Source organism: Camelina sativa, chromosome 3 (assembly GCF_030686135.1).
Source record: "Camelina sativa cultivar CO46 ecotype springtype chromosome 3, ASM3068613v1".
Classification (NCBI taxonomy): Eukaryota; Viridiplantae; Streptophyta; class Magnoliopsida; order Brassicales; family Brassicaceae; genus Camelina; species Camelina sativa.
Window position 1 is genome coordinate 24,806,939 of NC_141882.1, and position 19,349 is coordinate 24,826,287.

The 19,349-nt window shown below is 36.4% G+C and overlaps 4 protein-coding genes across 12 annotated transcripts; 3 read left to right on the forward strand and 1 right to left on the reverse strand.

Moving 5' to 3' along the window:
• The first annotated feature begins 4,450 nt into the window (after nt 1-4,450).
• On the forward strand, nt 4,451-6,777 carry LOC104777660 (tubby-like F-box protein 6). Of its 9 annotated transcripts, none has more exons than XM_087506757.1 (7): nt 4,524-4,850; nt 5,086-5,133; nt 5,216-5,363; nt 5,441-5,572; nt 5,658-5,745; nt 5,832-5,964; nt 6,047-6,777. In XM_087506757.1, the coding sequence occupies exons 3-7, from the start codon at nt 5,358-5,360 to the stop codon at nt 6,669-6,671; spliced, it is 984 nt and encodes a 327-aa protein (XP_087362883.1). In that variant the 5' UTR covers nt 4,524-4,850; nt 5,086-5,133; nt 5,216-5,357; the 3' UTR covers nt 6,672-6,777. The 9 variants fall into 9 exon arrangements, with proteins under 9 accessions (XP_010500248.1, XP_019099412.1, XP_010500249.1 ...); XM_087506755.1 differs by having other exon boundaries at nt 4,540-4,850; nt 5,202-5,363; XM_087506756.1 differs by having other exon boundaries at nt 4,540-4,850; nt 5,213-5,363.
• Nucleotides 6,778-6,833: 56 nt separating this feature from the next.
• On the forward strand, nt 6,834-9,380 carry LOC104777661 (CBS domain-containing protein CBSX3, mitochondrial-like). The gene is made up of 5 exons (XM_010501950.3): nt 6,834-7,164; nt 8,515-8,596; nt 8,720-8,793; nt 8,899-8,959; nt 9,083-9,380. Exons 1-5 carry the CDS (start codon nt 6,946-6,948, stop codon nt 9,223-9,225), a joined length of 579 nt encoding a protein of 192 aa, XP_010500252.1. The 5' UTR covers nt 6,834-6,945; the 3' UTR covers nt 9,226-9,380.
• A 3,425-nt stretch (nt 9,381-12,805) lies between these two features.
• LOC104777662 (uncharacterized) lies at nt 12,806-14,327 on the forward strand. The gene is made up of 3 exons (XM_087506759.1): nt 12,806-12,915; nt 13,606-13,791; nt 13,906-14,327. Exons 2-3 carry the CDS (start codon nt 13,621-13,623, stop codon nt 13,975-13,977), a joined length of 243 nt encoding a protein of 80 aa, XP_087362885.1. The 5' UTR covers nt 12,806-12,915; nt 13,606-13,620; the 3' UTR covers nt 13,978-14,327.
• Nucleotides 14,328-14,390: 63 nt separating this feature from the next.
• On the reverse strand, nt 14,391-15,595 carry LOC104777663 (uncharacterized). Its single transcript, XM_010501953.2, has 2 exons — nt 15,320-15,595; nt 14,391-14,598 (listed from the first exon to the last, which is right to left on the reverse strand). The coding sequence occupies exons 1-2, from the start codon at nt 15,520-15,522 to the stop codon at nt 14,559-14,561; spliced, it is 243 nt and encodes an 80-aa protein (XP_010500255.2). The 5' UTR covers nt 15,523-15,595; the 3' UTR covers nt 14,391-14,558.
• Between the last annotated feature and the right edge of the window lie 3,754 nt (nt 15,596-19,349).

The following is a 19,349-nucleotide window of genomic DNA, read 5'->3' on the forward strand; positions in this document are numbered from 1 at the left end:
CCTACTCCTCCTACTCCTGCTCGGGAGTTTACATCTTCATTGAACATGTTTTCAAACCAGACATGATATCCTCGTAGATAACGTTGCATCCAACTGTTGACAACAACATCATGTGCATCATCAACGTCATATTCTTCAGTGATTCCAGCCAGAAGAGACTTCTCATTATCATCTTCAGGTATTAGGATACTATCTATGTCCTGCGAACATAAAAAGATTAAAACCTATTACCCGAAACTCATTCATATGAAAAGGATAAATAGGATGTTAAGAATAACTATAAAACTAACATTAATTGTACCAAGTTCATCATTTATTCTCTCAAGAGGAAACCCTCTCAATTCGCATGTAATGTCTGCTCCTGGATTATCTTCTACAAATTGATTTCTCAAATGTTGAATCGCCTTAAATGCTAAAAGCTACACAACAAACATATAATTAGACTTAGCTTCAATTATAAGAACAACACGCAACATCCAATACTAAATATATTTTACTTACCTCCAAAGGAATACATAAACCTGCAACCGGCCATAATACACTTTCTGTGACGGTCCCATCAAAATGATTCATCGTGTGAGCTATCGATTCCAGAATGTAATCAAACGAATATCTCCCCCAAGGAAACACCGTACAAAAATTAAGATCATTAACCGCTTTTTGCAAAAACTCATCAATTTATGTTGCTTGTTCTCCTGTCTTTACTGGTGCTCTAACAATGCTGGATAAGAAGTATATGACAACCATCTTCAACCTATCTTGAGACCGTTCCATAGGTACCATCTCCTTGAGATTTTCTCTCACTTCTTCACGAGTAACCTTCTTAGACGAAAAATGATTGTTCACGAAGGTCTTACTTCCAACTTTGTTATAGTCAATTGGATAGTTGCGGCAATTGAATCATGATAACAAGGTGTGTTCCTTGATACCATAACGGATGGGCACGCCATTAACAACAAACCAAACTTCCCTTTTCTTTTCAATGCATGCCGTTCGGAGAAGGAGCATCCACATGCTCATAACCTTGTGATTTTTGTCCCTTGGCAAGTGCCAAATGTGTTTGAAATGTGAATGGTTCTCAAACCAATTCCTCTCAAACATAGTGAGCGGATGCTTCAATTTATCAAATGTTGTCAAAACTTCCTTTATATAACACCTCATACCTAACTTAATCTTCTTGTTATACTCCGCCGCTGGGAGGTACACTCTTATAGGTTGTAGTGCCATCGGTTCATCATCATCGGCATCCTGCAACAAACAGTTGTCTCAAGTATTACCAAGTTATACCAAACTAATAGTTCTACCAAGTAATACCAAGTTTTTCCAATAAATATAGTTATACCTAGATATGCTAGTTTTTCAAACCCAAACAGTTATACTATGTTATCCTAGTATTACAAACCTAGAATAACATGTTTTCCCTATTTCTACATGGTGAAGCAATTGGTACTACGTACCATTGCCTCGGTGGAGTCGCCGAATCGGTCTCTCCCAAGGATGCGTCTAAATCTACTTCTTCTTCCCCATCGAGATCTGGTTCGTTCTCTTCTTGTCACTTCTGACATCCTCTTCGTCTCCATTCTCATCTTCTCCCACAGTCTCTGAGTCAACTCGCTCATCCTCTTTATCACTCCTTTCGACTTCGTCCTCACCATCTCCATCACCAACCGCAGGGAGATCCGCCGGCTGAGAAATCTCCGTCGTCTCTGAATCTTGTTCTTCCTCGACAATATTTCTCTTCTTAGTCCACCTCGTCTTCACCATTCTGCTAACAATCGATGAGTGACCACAATCGATCGAACAACACAACAATTAAAGAGAGCAAATGATCTCTTGATTAGTATCCCCTAGTTTTCACGAAGAGAGAGAGACAACCGTTATTTGGAATTACAAAAAATAGTGGAGTAGATAGATCTGATTGGGCTTGTGGGTCATTTGTGGGTGGAGCAAAAAAAACCTAGATATTTTTGGTAATTTCTGAGTTTTAACTAGGGTATGGTTTTTTTTTTCTATCAAACACTCCATTATATTAGATTAAAGGTTTACAAGCTTCCTTTGAAGAGGAGCCAAATACACCAAGAAACTTACACAGGAAGAAAAGATAAGATAAAGAGTTGCCCCACAAAATGAGGCCACTCGAGGTAGAGAGTGACCGACCACTGCCACATAGCCAGCCACTTTGATAACCATTGCCGCAGATGTTGCGAAAGAACGATCGCGGTGTTTGGATTCCGTACGTGCGCCAAAGATCCCTGGAAAGGGTGGTCACACGCTAGACAAGACGAGAGTCTTGAAAACCAAGAACCTAAAAAGATAGTTGGAGGAGGTGTTGTATTGCAGAGAGCTTTAATTGCCATTTCTAGGCCTTCCACAAGGCTCAATCGGAGAGGAGAATATGCAAAATCCTTTGTGACTTGTAAAACCCAAATGCCTACCTTTATATGGACTTTCACAAAGTTTTTTCTAAAAAGATAGACACACGCTCTTCCATCTGAGGTATAGAAGAGGAAGGAGCTCTCCCCAAGGGAGGAGTTAGACATCACAAGCGCAAAATGGCGCCATATGCATACCTTTAAAGGGGCGTTCTTGAAGATTTTCCTAAGGAGGTGGACACACGCTCTTCTATTTATGATATAGCAGAGGAGGGGACACTCCCTCAGGGAGGATTTAGACAACACAATCGAAACAAGATGGTCTCGGCTTACACTTCTAAACCGCTGTGGAAAAATAACAGGCGGATTACCAAGACTTGACCTTTGTTTAGTGTCATGCCTCAAAAATAAGGAAGTTAGTATGATACTCTTCAAAGTGGAGGATTGCAAATTAAGATATCTCTCCAAACAGGAAGAAAATGACAATATATCATAAAAAAAATTTGGAGGAAATTGCGGTTACAAGACCTTTACGGTCAATATAAAACTTAATTAAAATGGTCAATACCAACATAATTACACACTGGTCCAACAACCAGGAAATGAAAAATTGGCCCACATTTTTAAGAAATCTTTTTAGGCTCGTTAGGCCCACTAACAAAGAACAAGATATCTGGCCCAAATGCTTGAGAAACAGCAACTGGCCCACCAACATTAGGGTTTCTTCCCTTACTCTGCCGGCAAAGAGGTGTTTAACCAGAGAGATAAGAAAGCTCGCCGGCCAAGCATTTCGGATTCGTGGACTCGATCTCACCCGCGGTTGGGAGAGGGCGCTTTGGGCGGCTTGTGGAATCGACGTATCAACCAAGTTAAATGTTAGACAAAGTGGATGGTTGGCCGTACCAGGGGATTTCTCGACGACGGCAAGATGCCTCATCGGAAAGAAGGAAAGAAAGGAGGTTGACGGTGGAGAGCTTCCCGCGTGTCCGCATCGAAGGCCTGTGACCTACGGTTGCCAATGTTGCAGCTTGTGGTAACATATCTGGATGACCGGAATCGGGTCATGGGGAAAGCCATAGATCCGTTGGTGGAGGAGGGTACATGGGAGAGTTTGACGATGGCATACGGTGGTATGGATCTTTGGGAAATGCGCCAGAAGATTCTAGATCCGGCAGAGGGTTTGTTTATAAGATGAGTCGGAGATCGGAGGTTGACAGGCTCTCGTCGTGTCAGCGACAACGGAGTATAGAAAGAAAATATCTTCGGGGCTTTAAGAGGGATCCCGAGAAAGTTTACCTTAGGATTCATAAAGAATAGGTACATAGGTCGTTGCTTTGGACTATGTGCATTCGAACTTGATCTCGCCGGCGAAAGGATCAACCAGCGAAAGGAGAGCAAGAATCTCACCAGAAAAGGCCGACAGAGGGAAAGAGGTATGAGCACCGCAAGGATAATAAAGTCTTCGGCCACCAGATCCAATATGACAGACATAATACGGTGGCCGAGAAAGATCGAAACTGAAACAAACATGGACTGATGAGCTTCATACAACAGGGAAAGAGAGGGGAGCGAACGGTCCGACGCCGGCGAGCAACTGCTCTACCAGCGTCGGCAAGGGTTAACTCGAGACTTGTCTTGGAAATAGTGCCTTAGAGAAAATAATTTTTTTTTTGTTGCTCGTGAACAATGGGAGTAATGATTGTGATTGTAAAATAAAAAAAATGTTTTATATAGGAGAGGTTTCAAATTTTCCTTCGAAATTTAAGGACTCCTCCTTGGCCGATTTCTCCCCTAGAATCCAATATAATTCAAATCATTAAACTTATTAATCCATATAATCATTAATCTTGTAAAATCCAAATTTGAACTTATGGAATCCATGGATTGGATTAGTGTGAGTTGATCCATCAATTTTAATAATATAATATAATCCATTAATTTCTTGAACCATTTTACTAGATTTATAAAATAAGCCCTTGTCAAAATCTCAGATATGTTTACCCAATTAGTAAACATTTTGAAAATCCAGTTGTAATAAATAACCCTCTAAAAAGCAAAATGTAATTTGGTTCTTCCATAATCCTATTTTAAGTAATTTACTAATTTCAATTGCAAAAAAAAAAACATGAGCCACGCTGACTAGTCTTTTTTGTCCGTTTTAATAATTAATTAAGAAAAATAAAATAAATAAAAAAACTCTAGGTCTTCTCTTTTTCTTTCTTCTTCCTCGAAATTATTGCGGTTACTGTCGTCTTCCTTCCTTCCTTCCTTCCTCCCTCCTCTCCGTAATCGAAACTCACGTCGGCTAGGAGAGGTGGTGGTTTGGTAGTAGTGGTGGTGGTTCCGTTCGTTTTTTTTCACCTCCATTTTCTGGGAAGACAAGCTTTAATTTCATCGGAAGAAGAAGAAAGAATCGAAAAAACTTTGTCTCAATCTGATTTTTTTTTGAGCTTCCCCATGGATTTGTCGCTTTTGTTGGTACATTAAACCTCTCTCTCTTTCTCTTTTCTCAATGTTTTCGTTTTTTTATATAAAAGCTTTTCTCGAAGTCTTCACGATAATGCCGGAGAAGCCGGATCCATGCTCTTTTCATGAAGTGGGGGATTTTTATTTTTATTTTCTTTTGCTTTATTCGATGAATAATTCATGGAATTGAGTCGTTTAATATTTTGATTAATCTCTGATACATTTCTGTTTCTTTTGAAAAAAATAGCTTTAACGAAGCTGAGAAATTTCTTGGGGGAGCAGACAACAAATTCAGGTAAATTTATATATATATATATATATAACATAAAATTTGTGTTATTGTTTTGATTTGGTTTGGTTTAGTTTCAATACAGCAGCAGTGTAGAGCAATGTCGTTTAAGAACATAGTAAGAGAGTTTAGGGTGAAGAACAAGTACAAAGGTATTGGTTGTAGACGAGGGAGGTCACATATTGCACCAGAAGGATCATCTCTGTCTTCTTCTTCTTTATCATCAGCTAATGAAGGTTTGAATCAGAGTATTTGGGTTGATTTGCCTCCTGAGTTGCTTCTTGATATTATCCATCGGATTGAGTCTGGACAGACTCTTTGGCCGGCTAGGAGAGATGTCGTTGCTTGTGCTTCCGTTTGTAGGTCTTGGAGAGAGATGACTAAAGAAGTTGTTAAGGTTCCTGAGCTCTCTGGTTTGTTGACATTTCCTGTTTCTTTGAAGCAGGTTAGGTTGCGTTCTTTAAACACTCTAATCAGACGAGTTTATGAATGGATCATTGTCTAAAAATTTGGATTTTTTTTTGGTTCAGCCTGGTCCTAGAGATGCTCCAATTCAATGCTTTATTAAACGGGAGAGAGCTACTGGAATATTCCGTCTCTATCTTGGTTTAAGCCCTGGTTAGTTTTACTATTATCACCTTCAGAACCTCTTATGAATTGAGTTTGGACTATATAATATCACTCCTTCCTCTTTATGGTTGCAGCTCTTTCGGGTGACAAGAGTAAGCTGTTGTTATCTGCAAAGAGAGTCAGGAGGGCGACGGGTGCAGAGTTTGTTGTATCCTTGTCTGGGAATGACTTCTCAAGAAGTAGCAGTAATTACATAGGAAAACTGAGGTAAAGTCTCGTTTTTTTCCTTGCCACCTTCATCATCATGTCAAGTTATTATAACTTTTGTTGTGTGTGTGTGTGTGGACAGATCAAATTTCCTGGGAACCAAGTTCACAGTCTACGAAAACCAACCTCCTCCGTTTAACCGAAAACTCCCACCATCAATGCAAGTGTCTCCATGGGTATCATCAACATCTAGTAGTTACAACATAGCTTCCATCTTGTATGAGCTGAATGTTCTGAGAACAAGAGGGCCAAGAAGAATGCAATGTATCATGCATAGTATCCCGGTTTCGGCAATTCAAGAAGGCGGCCAAGTCCAGTCACCTACTGAGTTCATAAACCAAGGAAAGAAGAAGAAGAAGCCTTTGATGGATTTCTGCTCGGGGAACCTAGGAGAAGAATCCGTCGTAAAGGAACCATTAGTTCTGAAAAACAAGTCGCCGAGATGGCACGAACAGCTCCAATGCTGGTGTCTCAACTTCAAAGGTCGAGTCACGGTTGCCTCGGTGAAAAACTTCCAGCTAGTGGCAGCTGCTGCAGAAGCAGGGAAGAACATGAACATTCCAGAAGAAGAACAAGATAGAGTGATATTACAGTTTGGGAAGATAGGCAAAGACATTTTCACTATGGATTATCGTTATCCGATCTCTGCTTTTCAAGCTTTTGCCATTTGTTTAAGCAGCTTCGACACGAAGCCAGTCTGCGAATGAACCAAACATATCCAATTATAATTCTTCTATTTGCAAGTTTGTGTGGTTTAATGTACATACTTTTCCCTCTTGGAGCAATCAAACAATCAAGATCTTTTTCATCCAACTTTAACTTCTTAATTTTTAATTAAAAAGCAATTAACTTTTGGTTTAGGCAAGGTATGTCTTAGTCTTTCTTTGGAAGCAAAGAGTCTTTCACCTTCCTTTATTACAAAACCCAATTCGTGTTTTTGTTTCATTTTGTTTCCAAAAGAGAGCCTATCAAGACAAAAGAATGAAAGCGTTTGTGAGAGGTTTGTTAGCAAGAGCTCATGAGGTCCCTAAGATTCAGAGGAAAGTATCAGCCGGTTTTGGTTGCGTTACTTCACCTCCGCCTCCGGAAAAAGGATTGGAGAATCTGACGGTGGCGGATGTGCTCTCCACAAAGGAGACTGATGTTGCTACGTGGATCTCATGCCGAACAAACGACACTGTTTTTGACGCAGTTAAGAATGTTCGTTCAACTCCTTACTTTTTATGATCTCGTAAAATGTATGATTTGCTCATCACGTTACTTACATACACGTATTTCTAAGCGTGTTTAAGTTGGGCACAAGTCTCTATAATTATTTAGGACTGATTACTTGACATCTATGATCTATGTGGTCTACAGTGAGCAATATATTATTCTATCTATATATATTTGCCGATTAGTTTAGTTTAGGTTCATTGTCTACTCCACGTTGTATGTGTCCCAGCTAATAAGACATGATTACATGTATTTGTCTTTTATGTAATAACATTATAGTGCACATATGTTTGTATATTATGTCATGCATACACGTATAGAAAAACTTAATTACAAATTACCATGGCTCTGATGGGTAACATGATTTATTGATGTTAAGTTGCACAAAATATTATAATTTGATGTAATTTGCTGTAAAAATTATATGGTAAAAACAACGGTTTGATGTAATGGATCGCTGTAAAAATATGATTTATTAATCTTATTAAAATCACTGACTGGTGATATTTTTGTGGTATATGTTACAATATGTATTATTTGACTATAATTATTAAAAATATTAGTAAATATAATTCACAAAGTTTTAAAAAATAAAAATAAATAAAATATACAAATAATAAAATAATTTTAATATACTAAACTTCTTTGTTACATTGCAAATTAAAAAATTAACTATGTGCATGCCATAATATTTACAATCTTATCATATTTAGATTTATGCCTATTTTCATTTCAAATGATAATAAAAAAAAAAATAATTTACGAAAAATATAAAATAACTAATTAAAAGAAGTTATTAAATAAAAGAAAAACAGTAAAATTTTTTTTATTGATATATGAATTAAATAAAACCGAAAAAAATAAATATTTGTATTATATAACTGAATTTTCGTTTTTTTTAATTAAAAAATAGATAACTCAACTTACCACATCTTAACTCATGAAAATTTCATGATGTTAAATAATGTTTTGAGTTAATAATTTTACAAAGGATGTAACTCAAAATTATAAATCAATCATAACACATTATAACTGAAAATTTTAGTTTTGTTGTTGATTGGTAACATTTTTTAATAATCTATGAATTAAGTCCATAACTCAACTTAAGTCAATGGTAACTCATGTTGGATTAATGGTCTTAGCAATCGCGACTATGTAGTTCTTTCTATTTGTCGCATATATAGGATATAGATTTGTTTAGCTTGCTAGCCACTTTCAAATTTGTATAATGAATGCGAATCCGTAGAGTATTTTGCTGTTTTTTCGTCTTTTTTTTTTAAATGTTTGGGATGTCTTAGTTATAGCTTTATTTTTTAAAAATCAAACAAAAAGCAGATGGCAAACCATAATATTGGATCGTTGGTTGTCTTGAAACCTGGAGACCAGCACTATATTGCAGGAATAGTGACAGAGAGAGGTATAAAACAAATAGAGTTAGGCTCAATTTCATGAAATTAAGTTACTTTGAAGTGCTATTTTTTTAATAATTTTTTTATAACGACACTACATTTGATTGGTTGATTCTTCATTTGTAAAACAGACTATATGAAAAAGATTATTTGGGCCGGAAGATCATCAAAACTTACAAAAGTTGGAGAAGTTATGACTGATGAGGTCAGAATAAACATAAACATTCTCAAGTTAATATTTGGAAACATTTAGTCTTTTACTGATCAAGTTAAATTTATTAAAAAAAATTGTGGGAATTAATTTGACCAGAGCAAATTGGTCACTGTTTCGTCTGGAACAAACATAATCAAAGCAATGCAGCTTATGTCAGGTAGTTTACTATACATATACTGATATACATAGGATATACAAGAATCCAATATGTAATTCTTCAATAGCTACAATGATCCCGCTTAAAACCGTTTTTTCAATGTTTGCTTTTAAAATGATGTAGACCATCATATAAGGCACGTACCGGTGATTGATGGAAAGATAGTAGGACTAATCTCTATGGTTGATGTGGTTAGAGCCATCGTGGACCATCAAAACGGAGAGCTCAAACGATTGAATCAATTCATCAAAGGAGACTACTACTAGTTTAGATCAAATCCACAGATGAAAAAAGAAAAAGCCTAGCTTACATAATACTATCAATAACTATGTTTATACTATTAATAATGGACCTATATGATATCATATATTTAGATCCCCATTCAAAGAGATTATGAGCATAAAGTCCAAAATATCTAAAAGAAGTTGTTTATACTTAAAAAAAAAATGTTGTTTATACTTTATAGGTTTCTATGGGTTTGGGCTGCATATATAACAATTAAAATACAAGAAATCGAGACATATCTAATCTACGAGTGTAAGAACTTAGCATTCGACAGGTAGCTCTAAAAGGTTTTTAGAGTTAAACCCCAAGAAAAATAGACGTAAAATCAAGATTTTTATTAAACTTAACAAATCTACACTGAGTTTTATGAACCCCAAAGATCTTACTGATCACATTAAGGCGTGAAAAAATAAAAGATCTAATCATCTCGAAAATTTCACCCGGATAACTTATAACTCAAGTGTCTGAAGGTAAAATAACACTTAAAATCAATACAATAAAACTAGAATGTTTCTCACCAGAGCAAGACACCTCAACTTTTTAGTTGAAGGAGGAGTTGACACATAAGTTAAAATATATAACCAATAAAATTATAACATTAATACACATCAGTTTTTTGTTTGCCTACATGGACACATCATTGTCTCAATGTTAAAATCGATTTCTTCTACTTCCAATATCCCTATCTCACCCTCTCTTTAGTGTGGTGGTTCTCATGGTCCCAAGGTTCAGCATTTGTATGTCTGCAATAGTTGATCCTAATTTTGGGGGTTTTCAAGAATAACCAGAGTTAGTGTTTGATTTTATCTTGTCACCATTTTCTTACTCATCTTTACAAATCTCCACCCTGAGGCAAAGATGATCAAAACCAAAGAGCACACACTTTCAGATAGATAATACCTTGAAAACCAATCCTCTGTTTGATTCCAAACCAAACTTTACACGTTTCAGAGTAACGTCACGGTAAAAACCCTTTGGCTATACGGTTCTTGTTACACCACAAAGAGGACACAAAACTCCACCTTGGTTTGAACTTTGAACGTACAAACCAAAATTGATTCCCTTTTGAGAATCTGAATAAGAGCAGCACTTAAGAACCTTTTAACACCTGCTAAAAAACATGCAACTTCAATGTCTGCATAAATTACAAAATGCATGCAAACCAAATACTCAGCAAACTGATCCATACACAAGACTATAATCACCAGCACATGATATTTATGTATCTTATGCAAATGCAAAGAGAGATTGTATAAATCCAAAGTCTCACTAACACATATTGTACCTGTATTTTTATTGTTACTTTGATTTTTGGCCTCAGGATGGCGAAGAACACTGCAAATATCACACACAAACATATTCTCATCATTTTCATATGTACATATTGCACATCGCCATGAAAATTCAACAAAAAAAAAACCCAACATGACTCTCGCACATTTCAAACAAACCAGCCTAAGACTGTACCTCTGTTCAATCACAACCTAGCTACTTTCTTCCAAGAACTACATTACATTTGGTTACCTTATCTACATCTTGTAGAACATGTGTAATCAAGTCGCCATTAACAGCAACAAACACAACAATGTTAATGTTACTATTGTAATTAAAACTCTTCCCATCTTTGCAGCTTGCATTCACCACAGGATGTTGAGCAATGATTTAAGCATTTGCTTCATACATAACAATGTGCGTCTATGTTTCATTCAATTCAATCTCACCTTTTCGTATAGTGCATCAAGAGCATCGGTGTTCACGTGGTAACCAACACGGAAGGTATGAACATAGACTCTCAATCATATTCTTCAATATTGCAGATTGAATCAGGCAATAGAGGAGGCAAATTGGTGGTCGTGGTAGCTTTTCCCTCCGTCGCCGCAGCAGGAGGAGGAGGTGGTGGTGCCATGGAAGATTTGGGCGGAGCAATTCCAGCCACCGCAGCATAAGGCGTCACTATGGTCTTCCTCGGACAATCTACTAAAGTCGTCACCAAAGTTTTTTGAGCGATCGTCGGAGCAGGAGTTGGTGATGACGACGGACAAAGATTGATCGGCTTGGAGAAGTGGAGAGAGAACAGAAGGAAGCGAAGAAGGAAAAAAAAACAATCACAGCTTAACAGACACTCAATAAAAAAAAAAGCTAAATTAAGCTACAATCACAACAAAACTTTAGCTGGTATAATTAAAAATAAACTGTTTTAATCAATACAATCCTTAACACTTTTTTTAGCACCACTGTTGGACATGACCTTATGGCCCTGTGTATGCTTAAGTTTTTTTTGTTGCAGGCTTGTTAGTGGTACAAGACTGGTCTTCATTGGCACCACTAACGGTTTTGATTGACATCAAAACCTCTGTTTCAATTGGAGTATTCTTAATCGCAAAGACAACTGTACATGGAAAACAAAGAAAATTTTTCTTAAGCGCAATTATGTTTTTTTACATTATTACATTACCTACACAATTGGTTTTAGCTCATCTACCAATAGTATGTATAGAACAATCACTAAAATACATCGAAGTTGCTAAAATAGATTTTTTAAAAAACATGTATCTCACAAGAAGACACTTATTCAATAATAAATGCAAACAAAGTCAATGTTATCAAAGCCTGCATGCTAATGATTCATTAACAAGTTAATCAATACGTAAAATCTAAAAACAAATACCATTTAACATTTATCATTTCCTTTATAACTTATAAAATCTTAAAATAGATAGCCCCAATTAAATTTAAATAATACAGTTAAGCATTTTATGTTCAGTAAAAATCCTTTTATGTTCCACATCACGTTTATCATTAGTTAATAATATTCCTTTGTGATATTAACAAGTTATGATTAGTTAAGTTATTCATTTCTTTTGTTTATTTTTGTCAACGCTTTGATATTCTAAATTTGAGAACAAACCATACAATTGCTTCTCGACCAAAAAGAAAGAAAAAAACCATACAATTGCTTAATTTACAGTTCATTCTAAGAATGAGCTACGTTAATCTCTCAAGCCTGTGTGGAGGATAAACATTAGTTATTAGATTCTTGGAGCAACATACATAAACTTTACATATTATCAAACAAAAATTATCATATGTCTATCTTATTGCATGCATTTACTACGAATATATATGTGATTTCTTCTATGGTGATGATTATAGTGTTTGAATTTTCGTTAAGCCAATTATACAATTAAATTTATCCGACTTAAAATGTAAACACATAACAAATACTACGAAGTTACAAACCATTGTAGTTTTTTTTGCAATACACTTTTTTTTTATTGTGTAAATCATAATTTTTATGATTAATATAATTTCAGAAAATTAAAAATCATATATTTAACATCAAATGTATTTAAAATGTAATAAAAATATTCCGCGGCATCGGGCGGGTCTAACCTAGTAACACTTAAAACTATGAAACAAATATAGTTAGGCTCAATTTCGGTTCGGTTCAAGCATTAGCATCATCGATTTCGATTTGTTCGGATTAATTACTGGGCTGAGAGCCCAATGGGCTTAACTAAAATAATTATAGGGTTTTATTTTTATTTTTTGTTCGGGGTCTAAGGGTTTTGTATTTTCGAAGCTTCTCTGTCTTTCTCAATCTGCGCGATTTGATTCACCATTTCTCTCGTCTCTCTCAGAAGTCGTTGATTCATCTTTACTCCTACATTGTAAGTACCTCTTTCTCCCATTCTCTCTGTGCAGATTAGTGTTTTTGATTCGTTATTCGACGATTCTGAGTTTTGATTTGATTACTTAGGTTCATTTCATTCTTCGCTCGGGATCTGAGATTCTAAACTTAATTTTGGTTTTGATTTTGTAAACCATGATTCCGACCTTTGGTTCCTCATATTTGTTTCTTCTTCTTCTCTTACGATTTCATTTCATATGTTTCTACAATTTAGAAACTATGTGTTCTTCATTTGTTAGATTTTGGAATCTTTTCCTTACAAGCATTCAGTTTGTAATTATAGTAGTAGTTTTAATATCAAGCAATAGTTAGTTTACGGTTCCTCCTTAGGAACACTGTGTCTGTAATTGTAACTGTTACAAGAGCACATGTGTAATTGTAACTGTTACAAGAGCACATGTGCTCTCTTATTAGACTAGTCTTGATGGTCTTTGTTTGAAATTAGTCGTCACTTAACCCCTGTGATTGTTTTGATACATTGTACAAACCTCTCAGTGTCATAGAAATGAGTACTTCTTAGTGTTTTGTGGGTTAATCTCAATGTTCTTCCTTTCTCTTGTTTTGGGTATCCTTATTTAATACCAAGGGTTTAATCAGTCGCTGTAAAATGTAATTGATTGATTGATTGTTTCCTGTTTTTTTTTTTTTTTTTTGGTTTCTGGTTCTGCAGTTGGTTGAAGGAGCTATGGGGAGAAAGGCTGGGAATTTGTACATAAACCCGAAAAAGCTGGGGAATATGGCAAAACCGTGTATGAAGGAAATGGTATCGTTCCTCAACTGTATGGCGCTTAACCATATCAAAGATGATAAGTGCGAGAAACAGAAGCAACTCCTGAGTGTTTGTATGCACGGCCAGGTCTATAAACTTAGCATTTTGCACCGCGTCTTTTTTACTTTTATTTGTCACTGCCTTTGCTAAATGATGAACTTATTATTATTTTTGTTTTCTTTGAAACCCTTTGCTTTGCAGACGGATAATAAGAACAAGTCTTGGGGAAACATTAACTACCATTTGCAGAGGCTTACCCGAGGAAGAAAGTGATATAAGCATGGATATTTTGTATCCATAGACCGATAGATTCCGTTGTTGATCTCTTCATTTGTCTCTCTGTTCTTTGAGGTATTCTATATGTACAAGTTGTTGGCATCTAGAAGACGAAACATTGGACACATTGCTCACCAAAAGAAATGATTTTTGGTCTCTTTGTTTTGCAATAATCATGTCTTCTGAGTGAACTGTGTCTAGGCAGAAAGAATCCCTTAGTGTTAATGATGTTTTGTCATACGATTATCACTTTTATGTAAGAAAATAAAGAGGATATGATTAGCTTTGTTTAGGTTGAAACTAAATCATTCACGGGTTTTGGTAATCAAATTTATTTGAATGGTGCATGTTATCGTTGCTAAAATTTACGGTTAAGCTGCATTTTGTGTTTCCTCAACTTGAGTTGTGTGTTAGTGTCTTGAAAAATTACGTGTTAGCATTACTGGAAAAAAGTCTTATACAATAAGAGTTTCCGTGAGGTACAAGTGAATGCAACAGAATTGTTTACAATATGTTTTCTTGATAAACATTTATGCATATTGTTAAGATAAATGTTTACTTAAAGACTTCGATAACTTTCAATCTGATCCGGGTACTTTCTCCAAACCGCCAGGATGTCTTAAAAACATAAAATAAAAAATGGTTAGTGATGACGATGGTAGTACACAATATATCAGTAAATGGTAACAATATGAATAATATTTCTCTAAGCTTTTGAAAAGTTTAGGAATCATAAATTTTCACTTCAAAATTAATTGGTGATAAGCTTTTTTATGCAGTCCAAATGTTTTTGTAATATGGTCCATTTCTTCTATTCTATCCATCAAAGAAATCAGTCAATGGCTACGAATGTCACAACGGATTTTAATTTGGTGTTGATTTTGAATTTAGGATTTTTGGTTATGCTATATTTTAAAAAAAAAAATGACCAATCTCGTTGAAAAGGCTTTTGACAAGTATTTATAAAATCATGGTTTTCTAGTTTGTTTTTGTTTTTGTTTTTCTATAACACGTAGGCAAACCATTCAAGAACTAGTTTCTTGAATGGTGAACAAACGAAAACCAAAAAACTAGTTAATTTTGGAACCCTAATATACAAAAGCATATTCCTACAAGGTTTAAAAAACCATACCAAATTATGAAATCTTAAAAATTAATTTCTGTTCAAATAAAATATGCATTCACTTATCTCAACAAGAGTCAAAATAGAAAATGAAACTAAGTCAGTTGGATTGTAATTTAACAATAGCTAGAAAATAAAAAGAATCCAAAGTAATCGATAATCGTTTTTGCACAAAATATTTGACATTTAAGGCACCAAGAAATACGAAAAAGTCACCTGATTTTGCTAGTAGCCCAATCAGCCCATGTCTTGGCTCCTTGAGCAGCCTCTCCGGCGCTGCTTTTAAAACTTGAGGCGGCAGCCTCCATCGCAAGAGTCACCTCATTGGTCGTCACTTGCACCGGTAGCTCTTCCGCCGAAACACTTGTCATAACCATTGTCACAATGAAGATTATCGCAAAGAATTTGACTTTTTCCATTTTTGCTTGCACGATTTGCACCTATTAAAATTTTAGACAATTATTACTATTGGTTACGATTTTTGTTTTAAGATAAAAGTTTGTTAGATTGATTTGTCTCTTTTATGACAAAGGAAGTGTACTATTTATAGGGATATAAAAGCGATTTACAAGGCCAAAAGAGTGGAACACAATTTTATTGTTAAGTATATTTTTGATTTACCTAAAACTTGAATGCATGAATATTTACAGCGATTTTCCTTTTTAAAACACTTGCATAATTTGATTAAATGAGAATTTTTGATTCACAAACTCTCATTTCTATCATCAGAAGATAGCTAATAATAAGGTATATGAAATTTTGACATGAAATGAGCCGGATATAAGAGATATCATTTACATATATGATATAGTGCGGTTCAGTAACTAGCCATGTCAATTTATCCTCTTTAACATTTTTCTAAATACTAAGGATAAAGAAAAATAATGGAATTCTTGCTTCTCATACTAAAAAAGATGGTCATTCGGTTGGAAAAGATGTCGGGCTGAGCAGTATGTGAAAAAGCTACATCTCGCTTATCTGCACTAAGCTATATCCCAGATAAGTGCTTCCACTTATAAATGAAGAGAAGTAAGACTTCGGCATAGATTGGAGTATTAGATTAGGTATAATCTGAATCGATGATATGTGAGTATTATTAGACAGAGGTTATATATATACAGAGCATAGAAGAATATAGCCGTTAGAGGCTAGTTATGAGGTTCCCTAAATTACTTACAGAGATATATAATTTCCTATTCTAATACCCTCCCACAGTCTAAACGTTATGAATGTGTAATGTGGAGGCTGGACTTGAAGGCATTGAATAAAGGAGCAGGTAGCCCCTTTGTGAATATATCCGCATACTGATGGGAGGAAGGCACATGGAAGACTCGAACTTGTCCTAGTGCAACCCGTTCTCGGACAAATAATATGTCAAGCTTGATATGTTTTGTGCGTTGATGTTGTATGGGGTTTGTGGAGAGATAGACCACACTCACATTATCGCAATAGAAGAGTGTGGCCGTAGATAGAGGACAGTCGAGTTCTAGGAGAAGATTGCGGATCCATATGGTATCAGCTACCGCATTCGCAATACCTCTATATTTGGCTTCTGTACTAGAGCGGGAGACCGTCGGTTGTCGTTTGGAGGACCAAGAGATAAGGTTGTCGCCAAGAAAAATACAAAAACCAGAGGTGTATCGTCATGTGTTTGGGCACCCGCCCCAATCCGCGTCAGTGTAGGCCGTAAGAGTGGAGGTTGTTGATTTGGACAAGCGTAAGCCTTGAGAAATGGTTCCTTTAAGGTAGCGAAGAACACGCTTCATTGCTTTAAAGTGTGGCTCTCGAGGATCATGCATAAAAAGACATAATTGCTGGACTGCGTATGCAGTGTTGGGGCCTGTGATGTTTAGATATTGTAAGGCACCAGCGAGGCTTCGATACAGTGTGGGATCTGCGACTGGCGGGCCAACACCGGCTTCAAGCTTGGCGGAGGTATCAATGGGAGTGGTACACGGGTTGCAGTTTGACATGTTAGCTCGATGTAAGATGTCTGCAGCATAATTTTGTTGTTGTAACATCATGCCATGAGTGTCCCTGCGAACATATATACCTAGAAAATAGTGAAGTAATCCAAGATCGGTCATTGAAAATTCAGAGTTAAGTGAGGAGAGGATTGACCTGAGTAGAGTGGGTGATGAAGCTGTGAGAATGATATCATCCACGTAGAGAAGAAGATACGCAATCGATGAGCCTCGACGTAAGATAAAGAGTGAAGTGTCACTTCTACTGTTTTTGAATCCGACTTTGATGGCGTATTGTGCAAAACGTTGGAACCAAGCCCGAGGAGATTGTTTAAGACCATATAGAGATTTCTTGAGAAGACAAACGTGATTTGGTTTTGTTGAATCAATGAAGCCTGCTGGTTGATGCATGTAGACAGTTTCTTCTAGATTGCCATGGAGGAATGCATTTTTGACATCTAATTGGTGAATAGGCCAATCTTTTTCAAGAGCTCGGTGAAGGACGGTTCGAATCGTCACTGTTTTTTACAACGGGCTGAACGTATCTTCACAGTCAATATCAATTTGTTGAGACTTGCCGTTGGCAACGAGCCGAGCCTTGTAGCGAGAGAGAGCCATCTGCATTAAATTTATGTCTAAACAACCACATAGAGTGAACCAAATTAGTATTAGGTGGCCTTGGGACTAAGGTGTAGGTGCCAACAGACATTTGAGAATCATATTCAGCTTGCATTGCATTGGTCCAATGGGGATCTTTGAGAGCTTGAACGTGAGATAGAGGAAGAGGAGAAATGAGATCAGTGTGAAGAGATAATATTTGTTTTGGCTTGTTGATGCCGCTTTTGCTTCGAGTTTGCATTTGATGAAGTTGTGGGGGCAGCGGCAGAGGTATAGGTGCGGGTTCGATTGGAGGAGGCGTAGGCGGAGAAGGTGAAGGAGATGGTGAATTATCAGGTGTAGGAGAGGATGATGGTGTGGTGGTGTTCGATAGAACAGGAGGAGAGGATGGTATAGTAGGTGGTAAGACAGGTCGTGGTGGTTCAGGTACAGTAGTGAGAACCAGAGTAGAAGTAGAGGCAGTAGTGGAGACTGGAAGAATAGAAGACTGAGAATGTGGTGAGAGAGGTAAGGTGTGAGAAGTAGGAAGAGATGAACTAGATGAGGAGATAGAAAATGGAAAAATGGACTCATCAAAAACGACATACCGTGAAATAATTATGCGACGAGAAGAAAGTTCAAGGCAACGATATCCACGGTGGTTGGACGGATATCCAAGAAATACACATTTAGTGGAGCGATGTGAGAGCTTGTTGGCGGTGGTGTGAAGAAGATTGGGGTAACATAAACAACCAAAAACACGAAGATGATCATAACGAGCAGGTTTGTTAAAAAGACAAGTGAAGGGGATTTGATTTTTTATAGCACTTGAAGGGAGAATGTTAAAAATATGAGCAGCCATGTTTAAAGCTTCAACCCAATAGGTGTTGGGCATTCTAGCTTGAAAGAGAAGAACACGGGCAAGGTTGTTAATGGTGCGAAGAGTGCGTTCAGCACGACCGTTTTGTTGGGAGGTATATGGGCAAGAAAACCAAGGTTGAATACTATGAGCGGAGAAAAAATCCAAAATTTGGCGATTGTTTAATTCTCCACCATTATCACATTGAAATGCTTTAATGGGGGTTTGAAAATGAGTTTTAACAAAATTAATAAAATGTAAAAATTTGGCAAAGACCTCACTTTTGTAACGAAGAGGGTAAATCCATATGAAATGAGAATATTGATCTAAGAAAATAACATAGTATTTGATGCCACTAACACTTGCAACAGAGGAAGTCCATATATCAGAGTGAGTTATTTCAAAAGGAGAAGAAACAATAGTAGTAGAAGTATAAAATAGTTGACGAATATGTTTTCCAATTTGGCAAGCATGACATAAAGAAGAAATATCATTGTTTGAACAATCAAATAAACGGGAAGAGATTAAATTGCGAAAAACAGAGTTGCCAGGATGACCTAGGCGGCGGTGCCAAGTTGAAGCAGAAGTGGAAGTGAGAAAGACTTCATGAGAGGCAGGAGAAGAGGATGAGGAGACAGAGTATAGAGGACCTTGGCTATCACATCGGATGAGAGGCACTCGGGTATGGAGATCCTTAACAAGAAAACCAAAATGATCAAATTCAACGGAACAAGAATTGTCAATGGTAAATTGATGAACAGAAATGAGATTTTTAAAAAATTTTGGACAAACAAAAACATTGTTGAGAAGGAGAGGACGAGAAGAA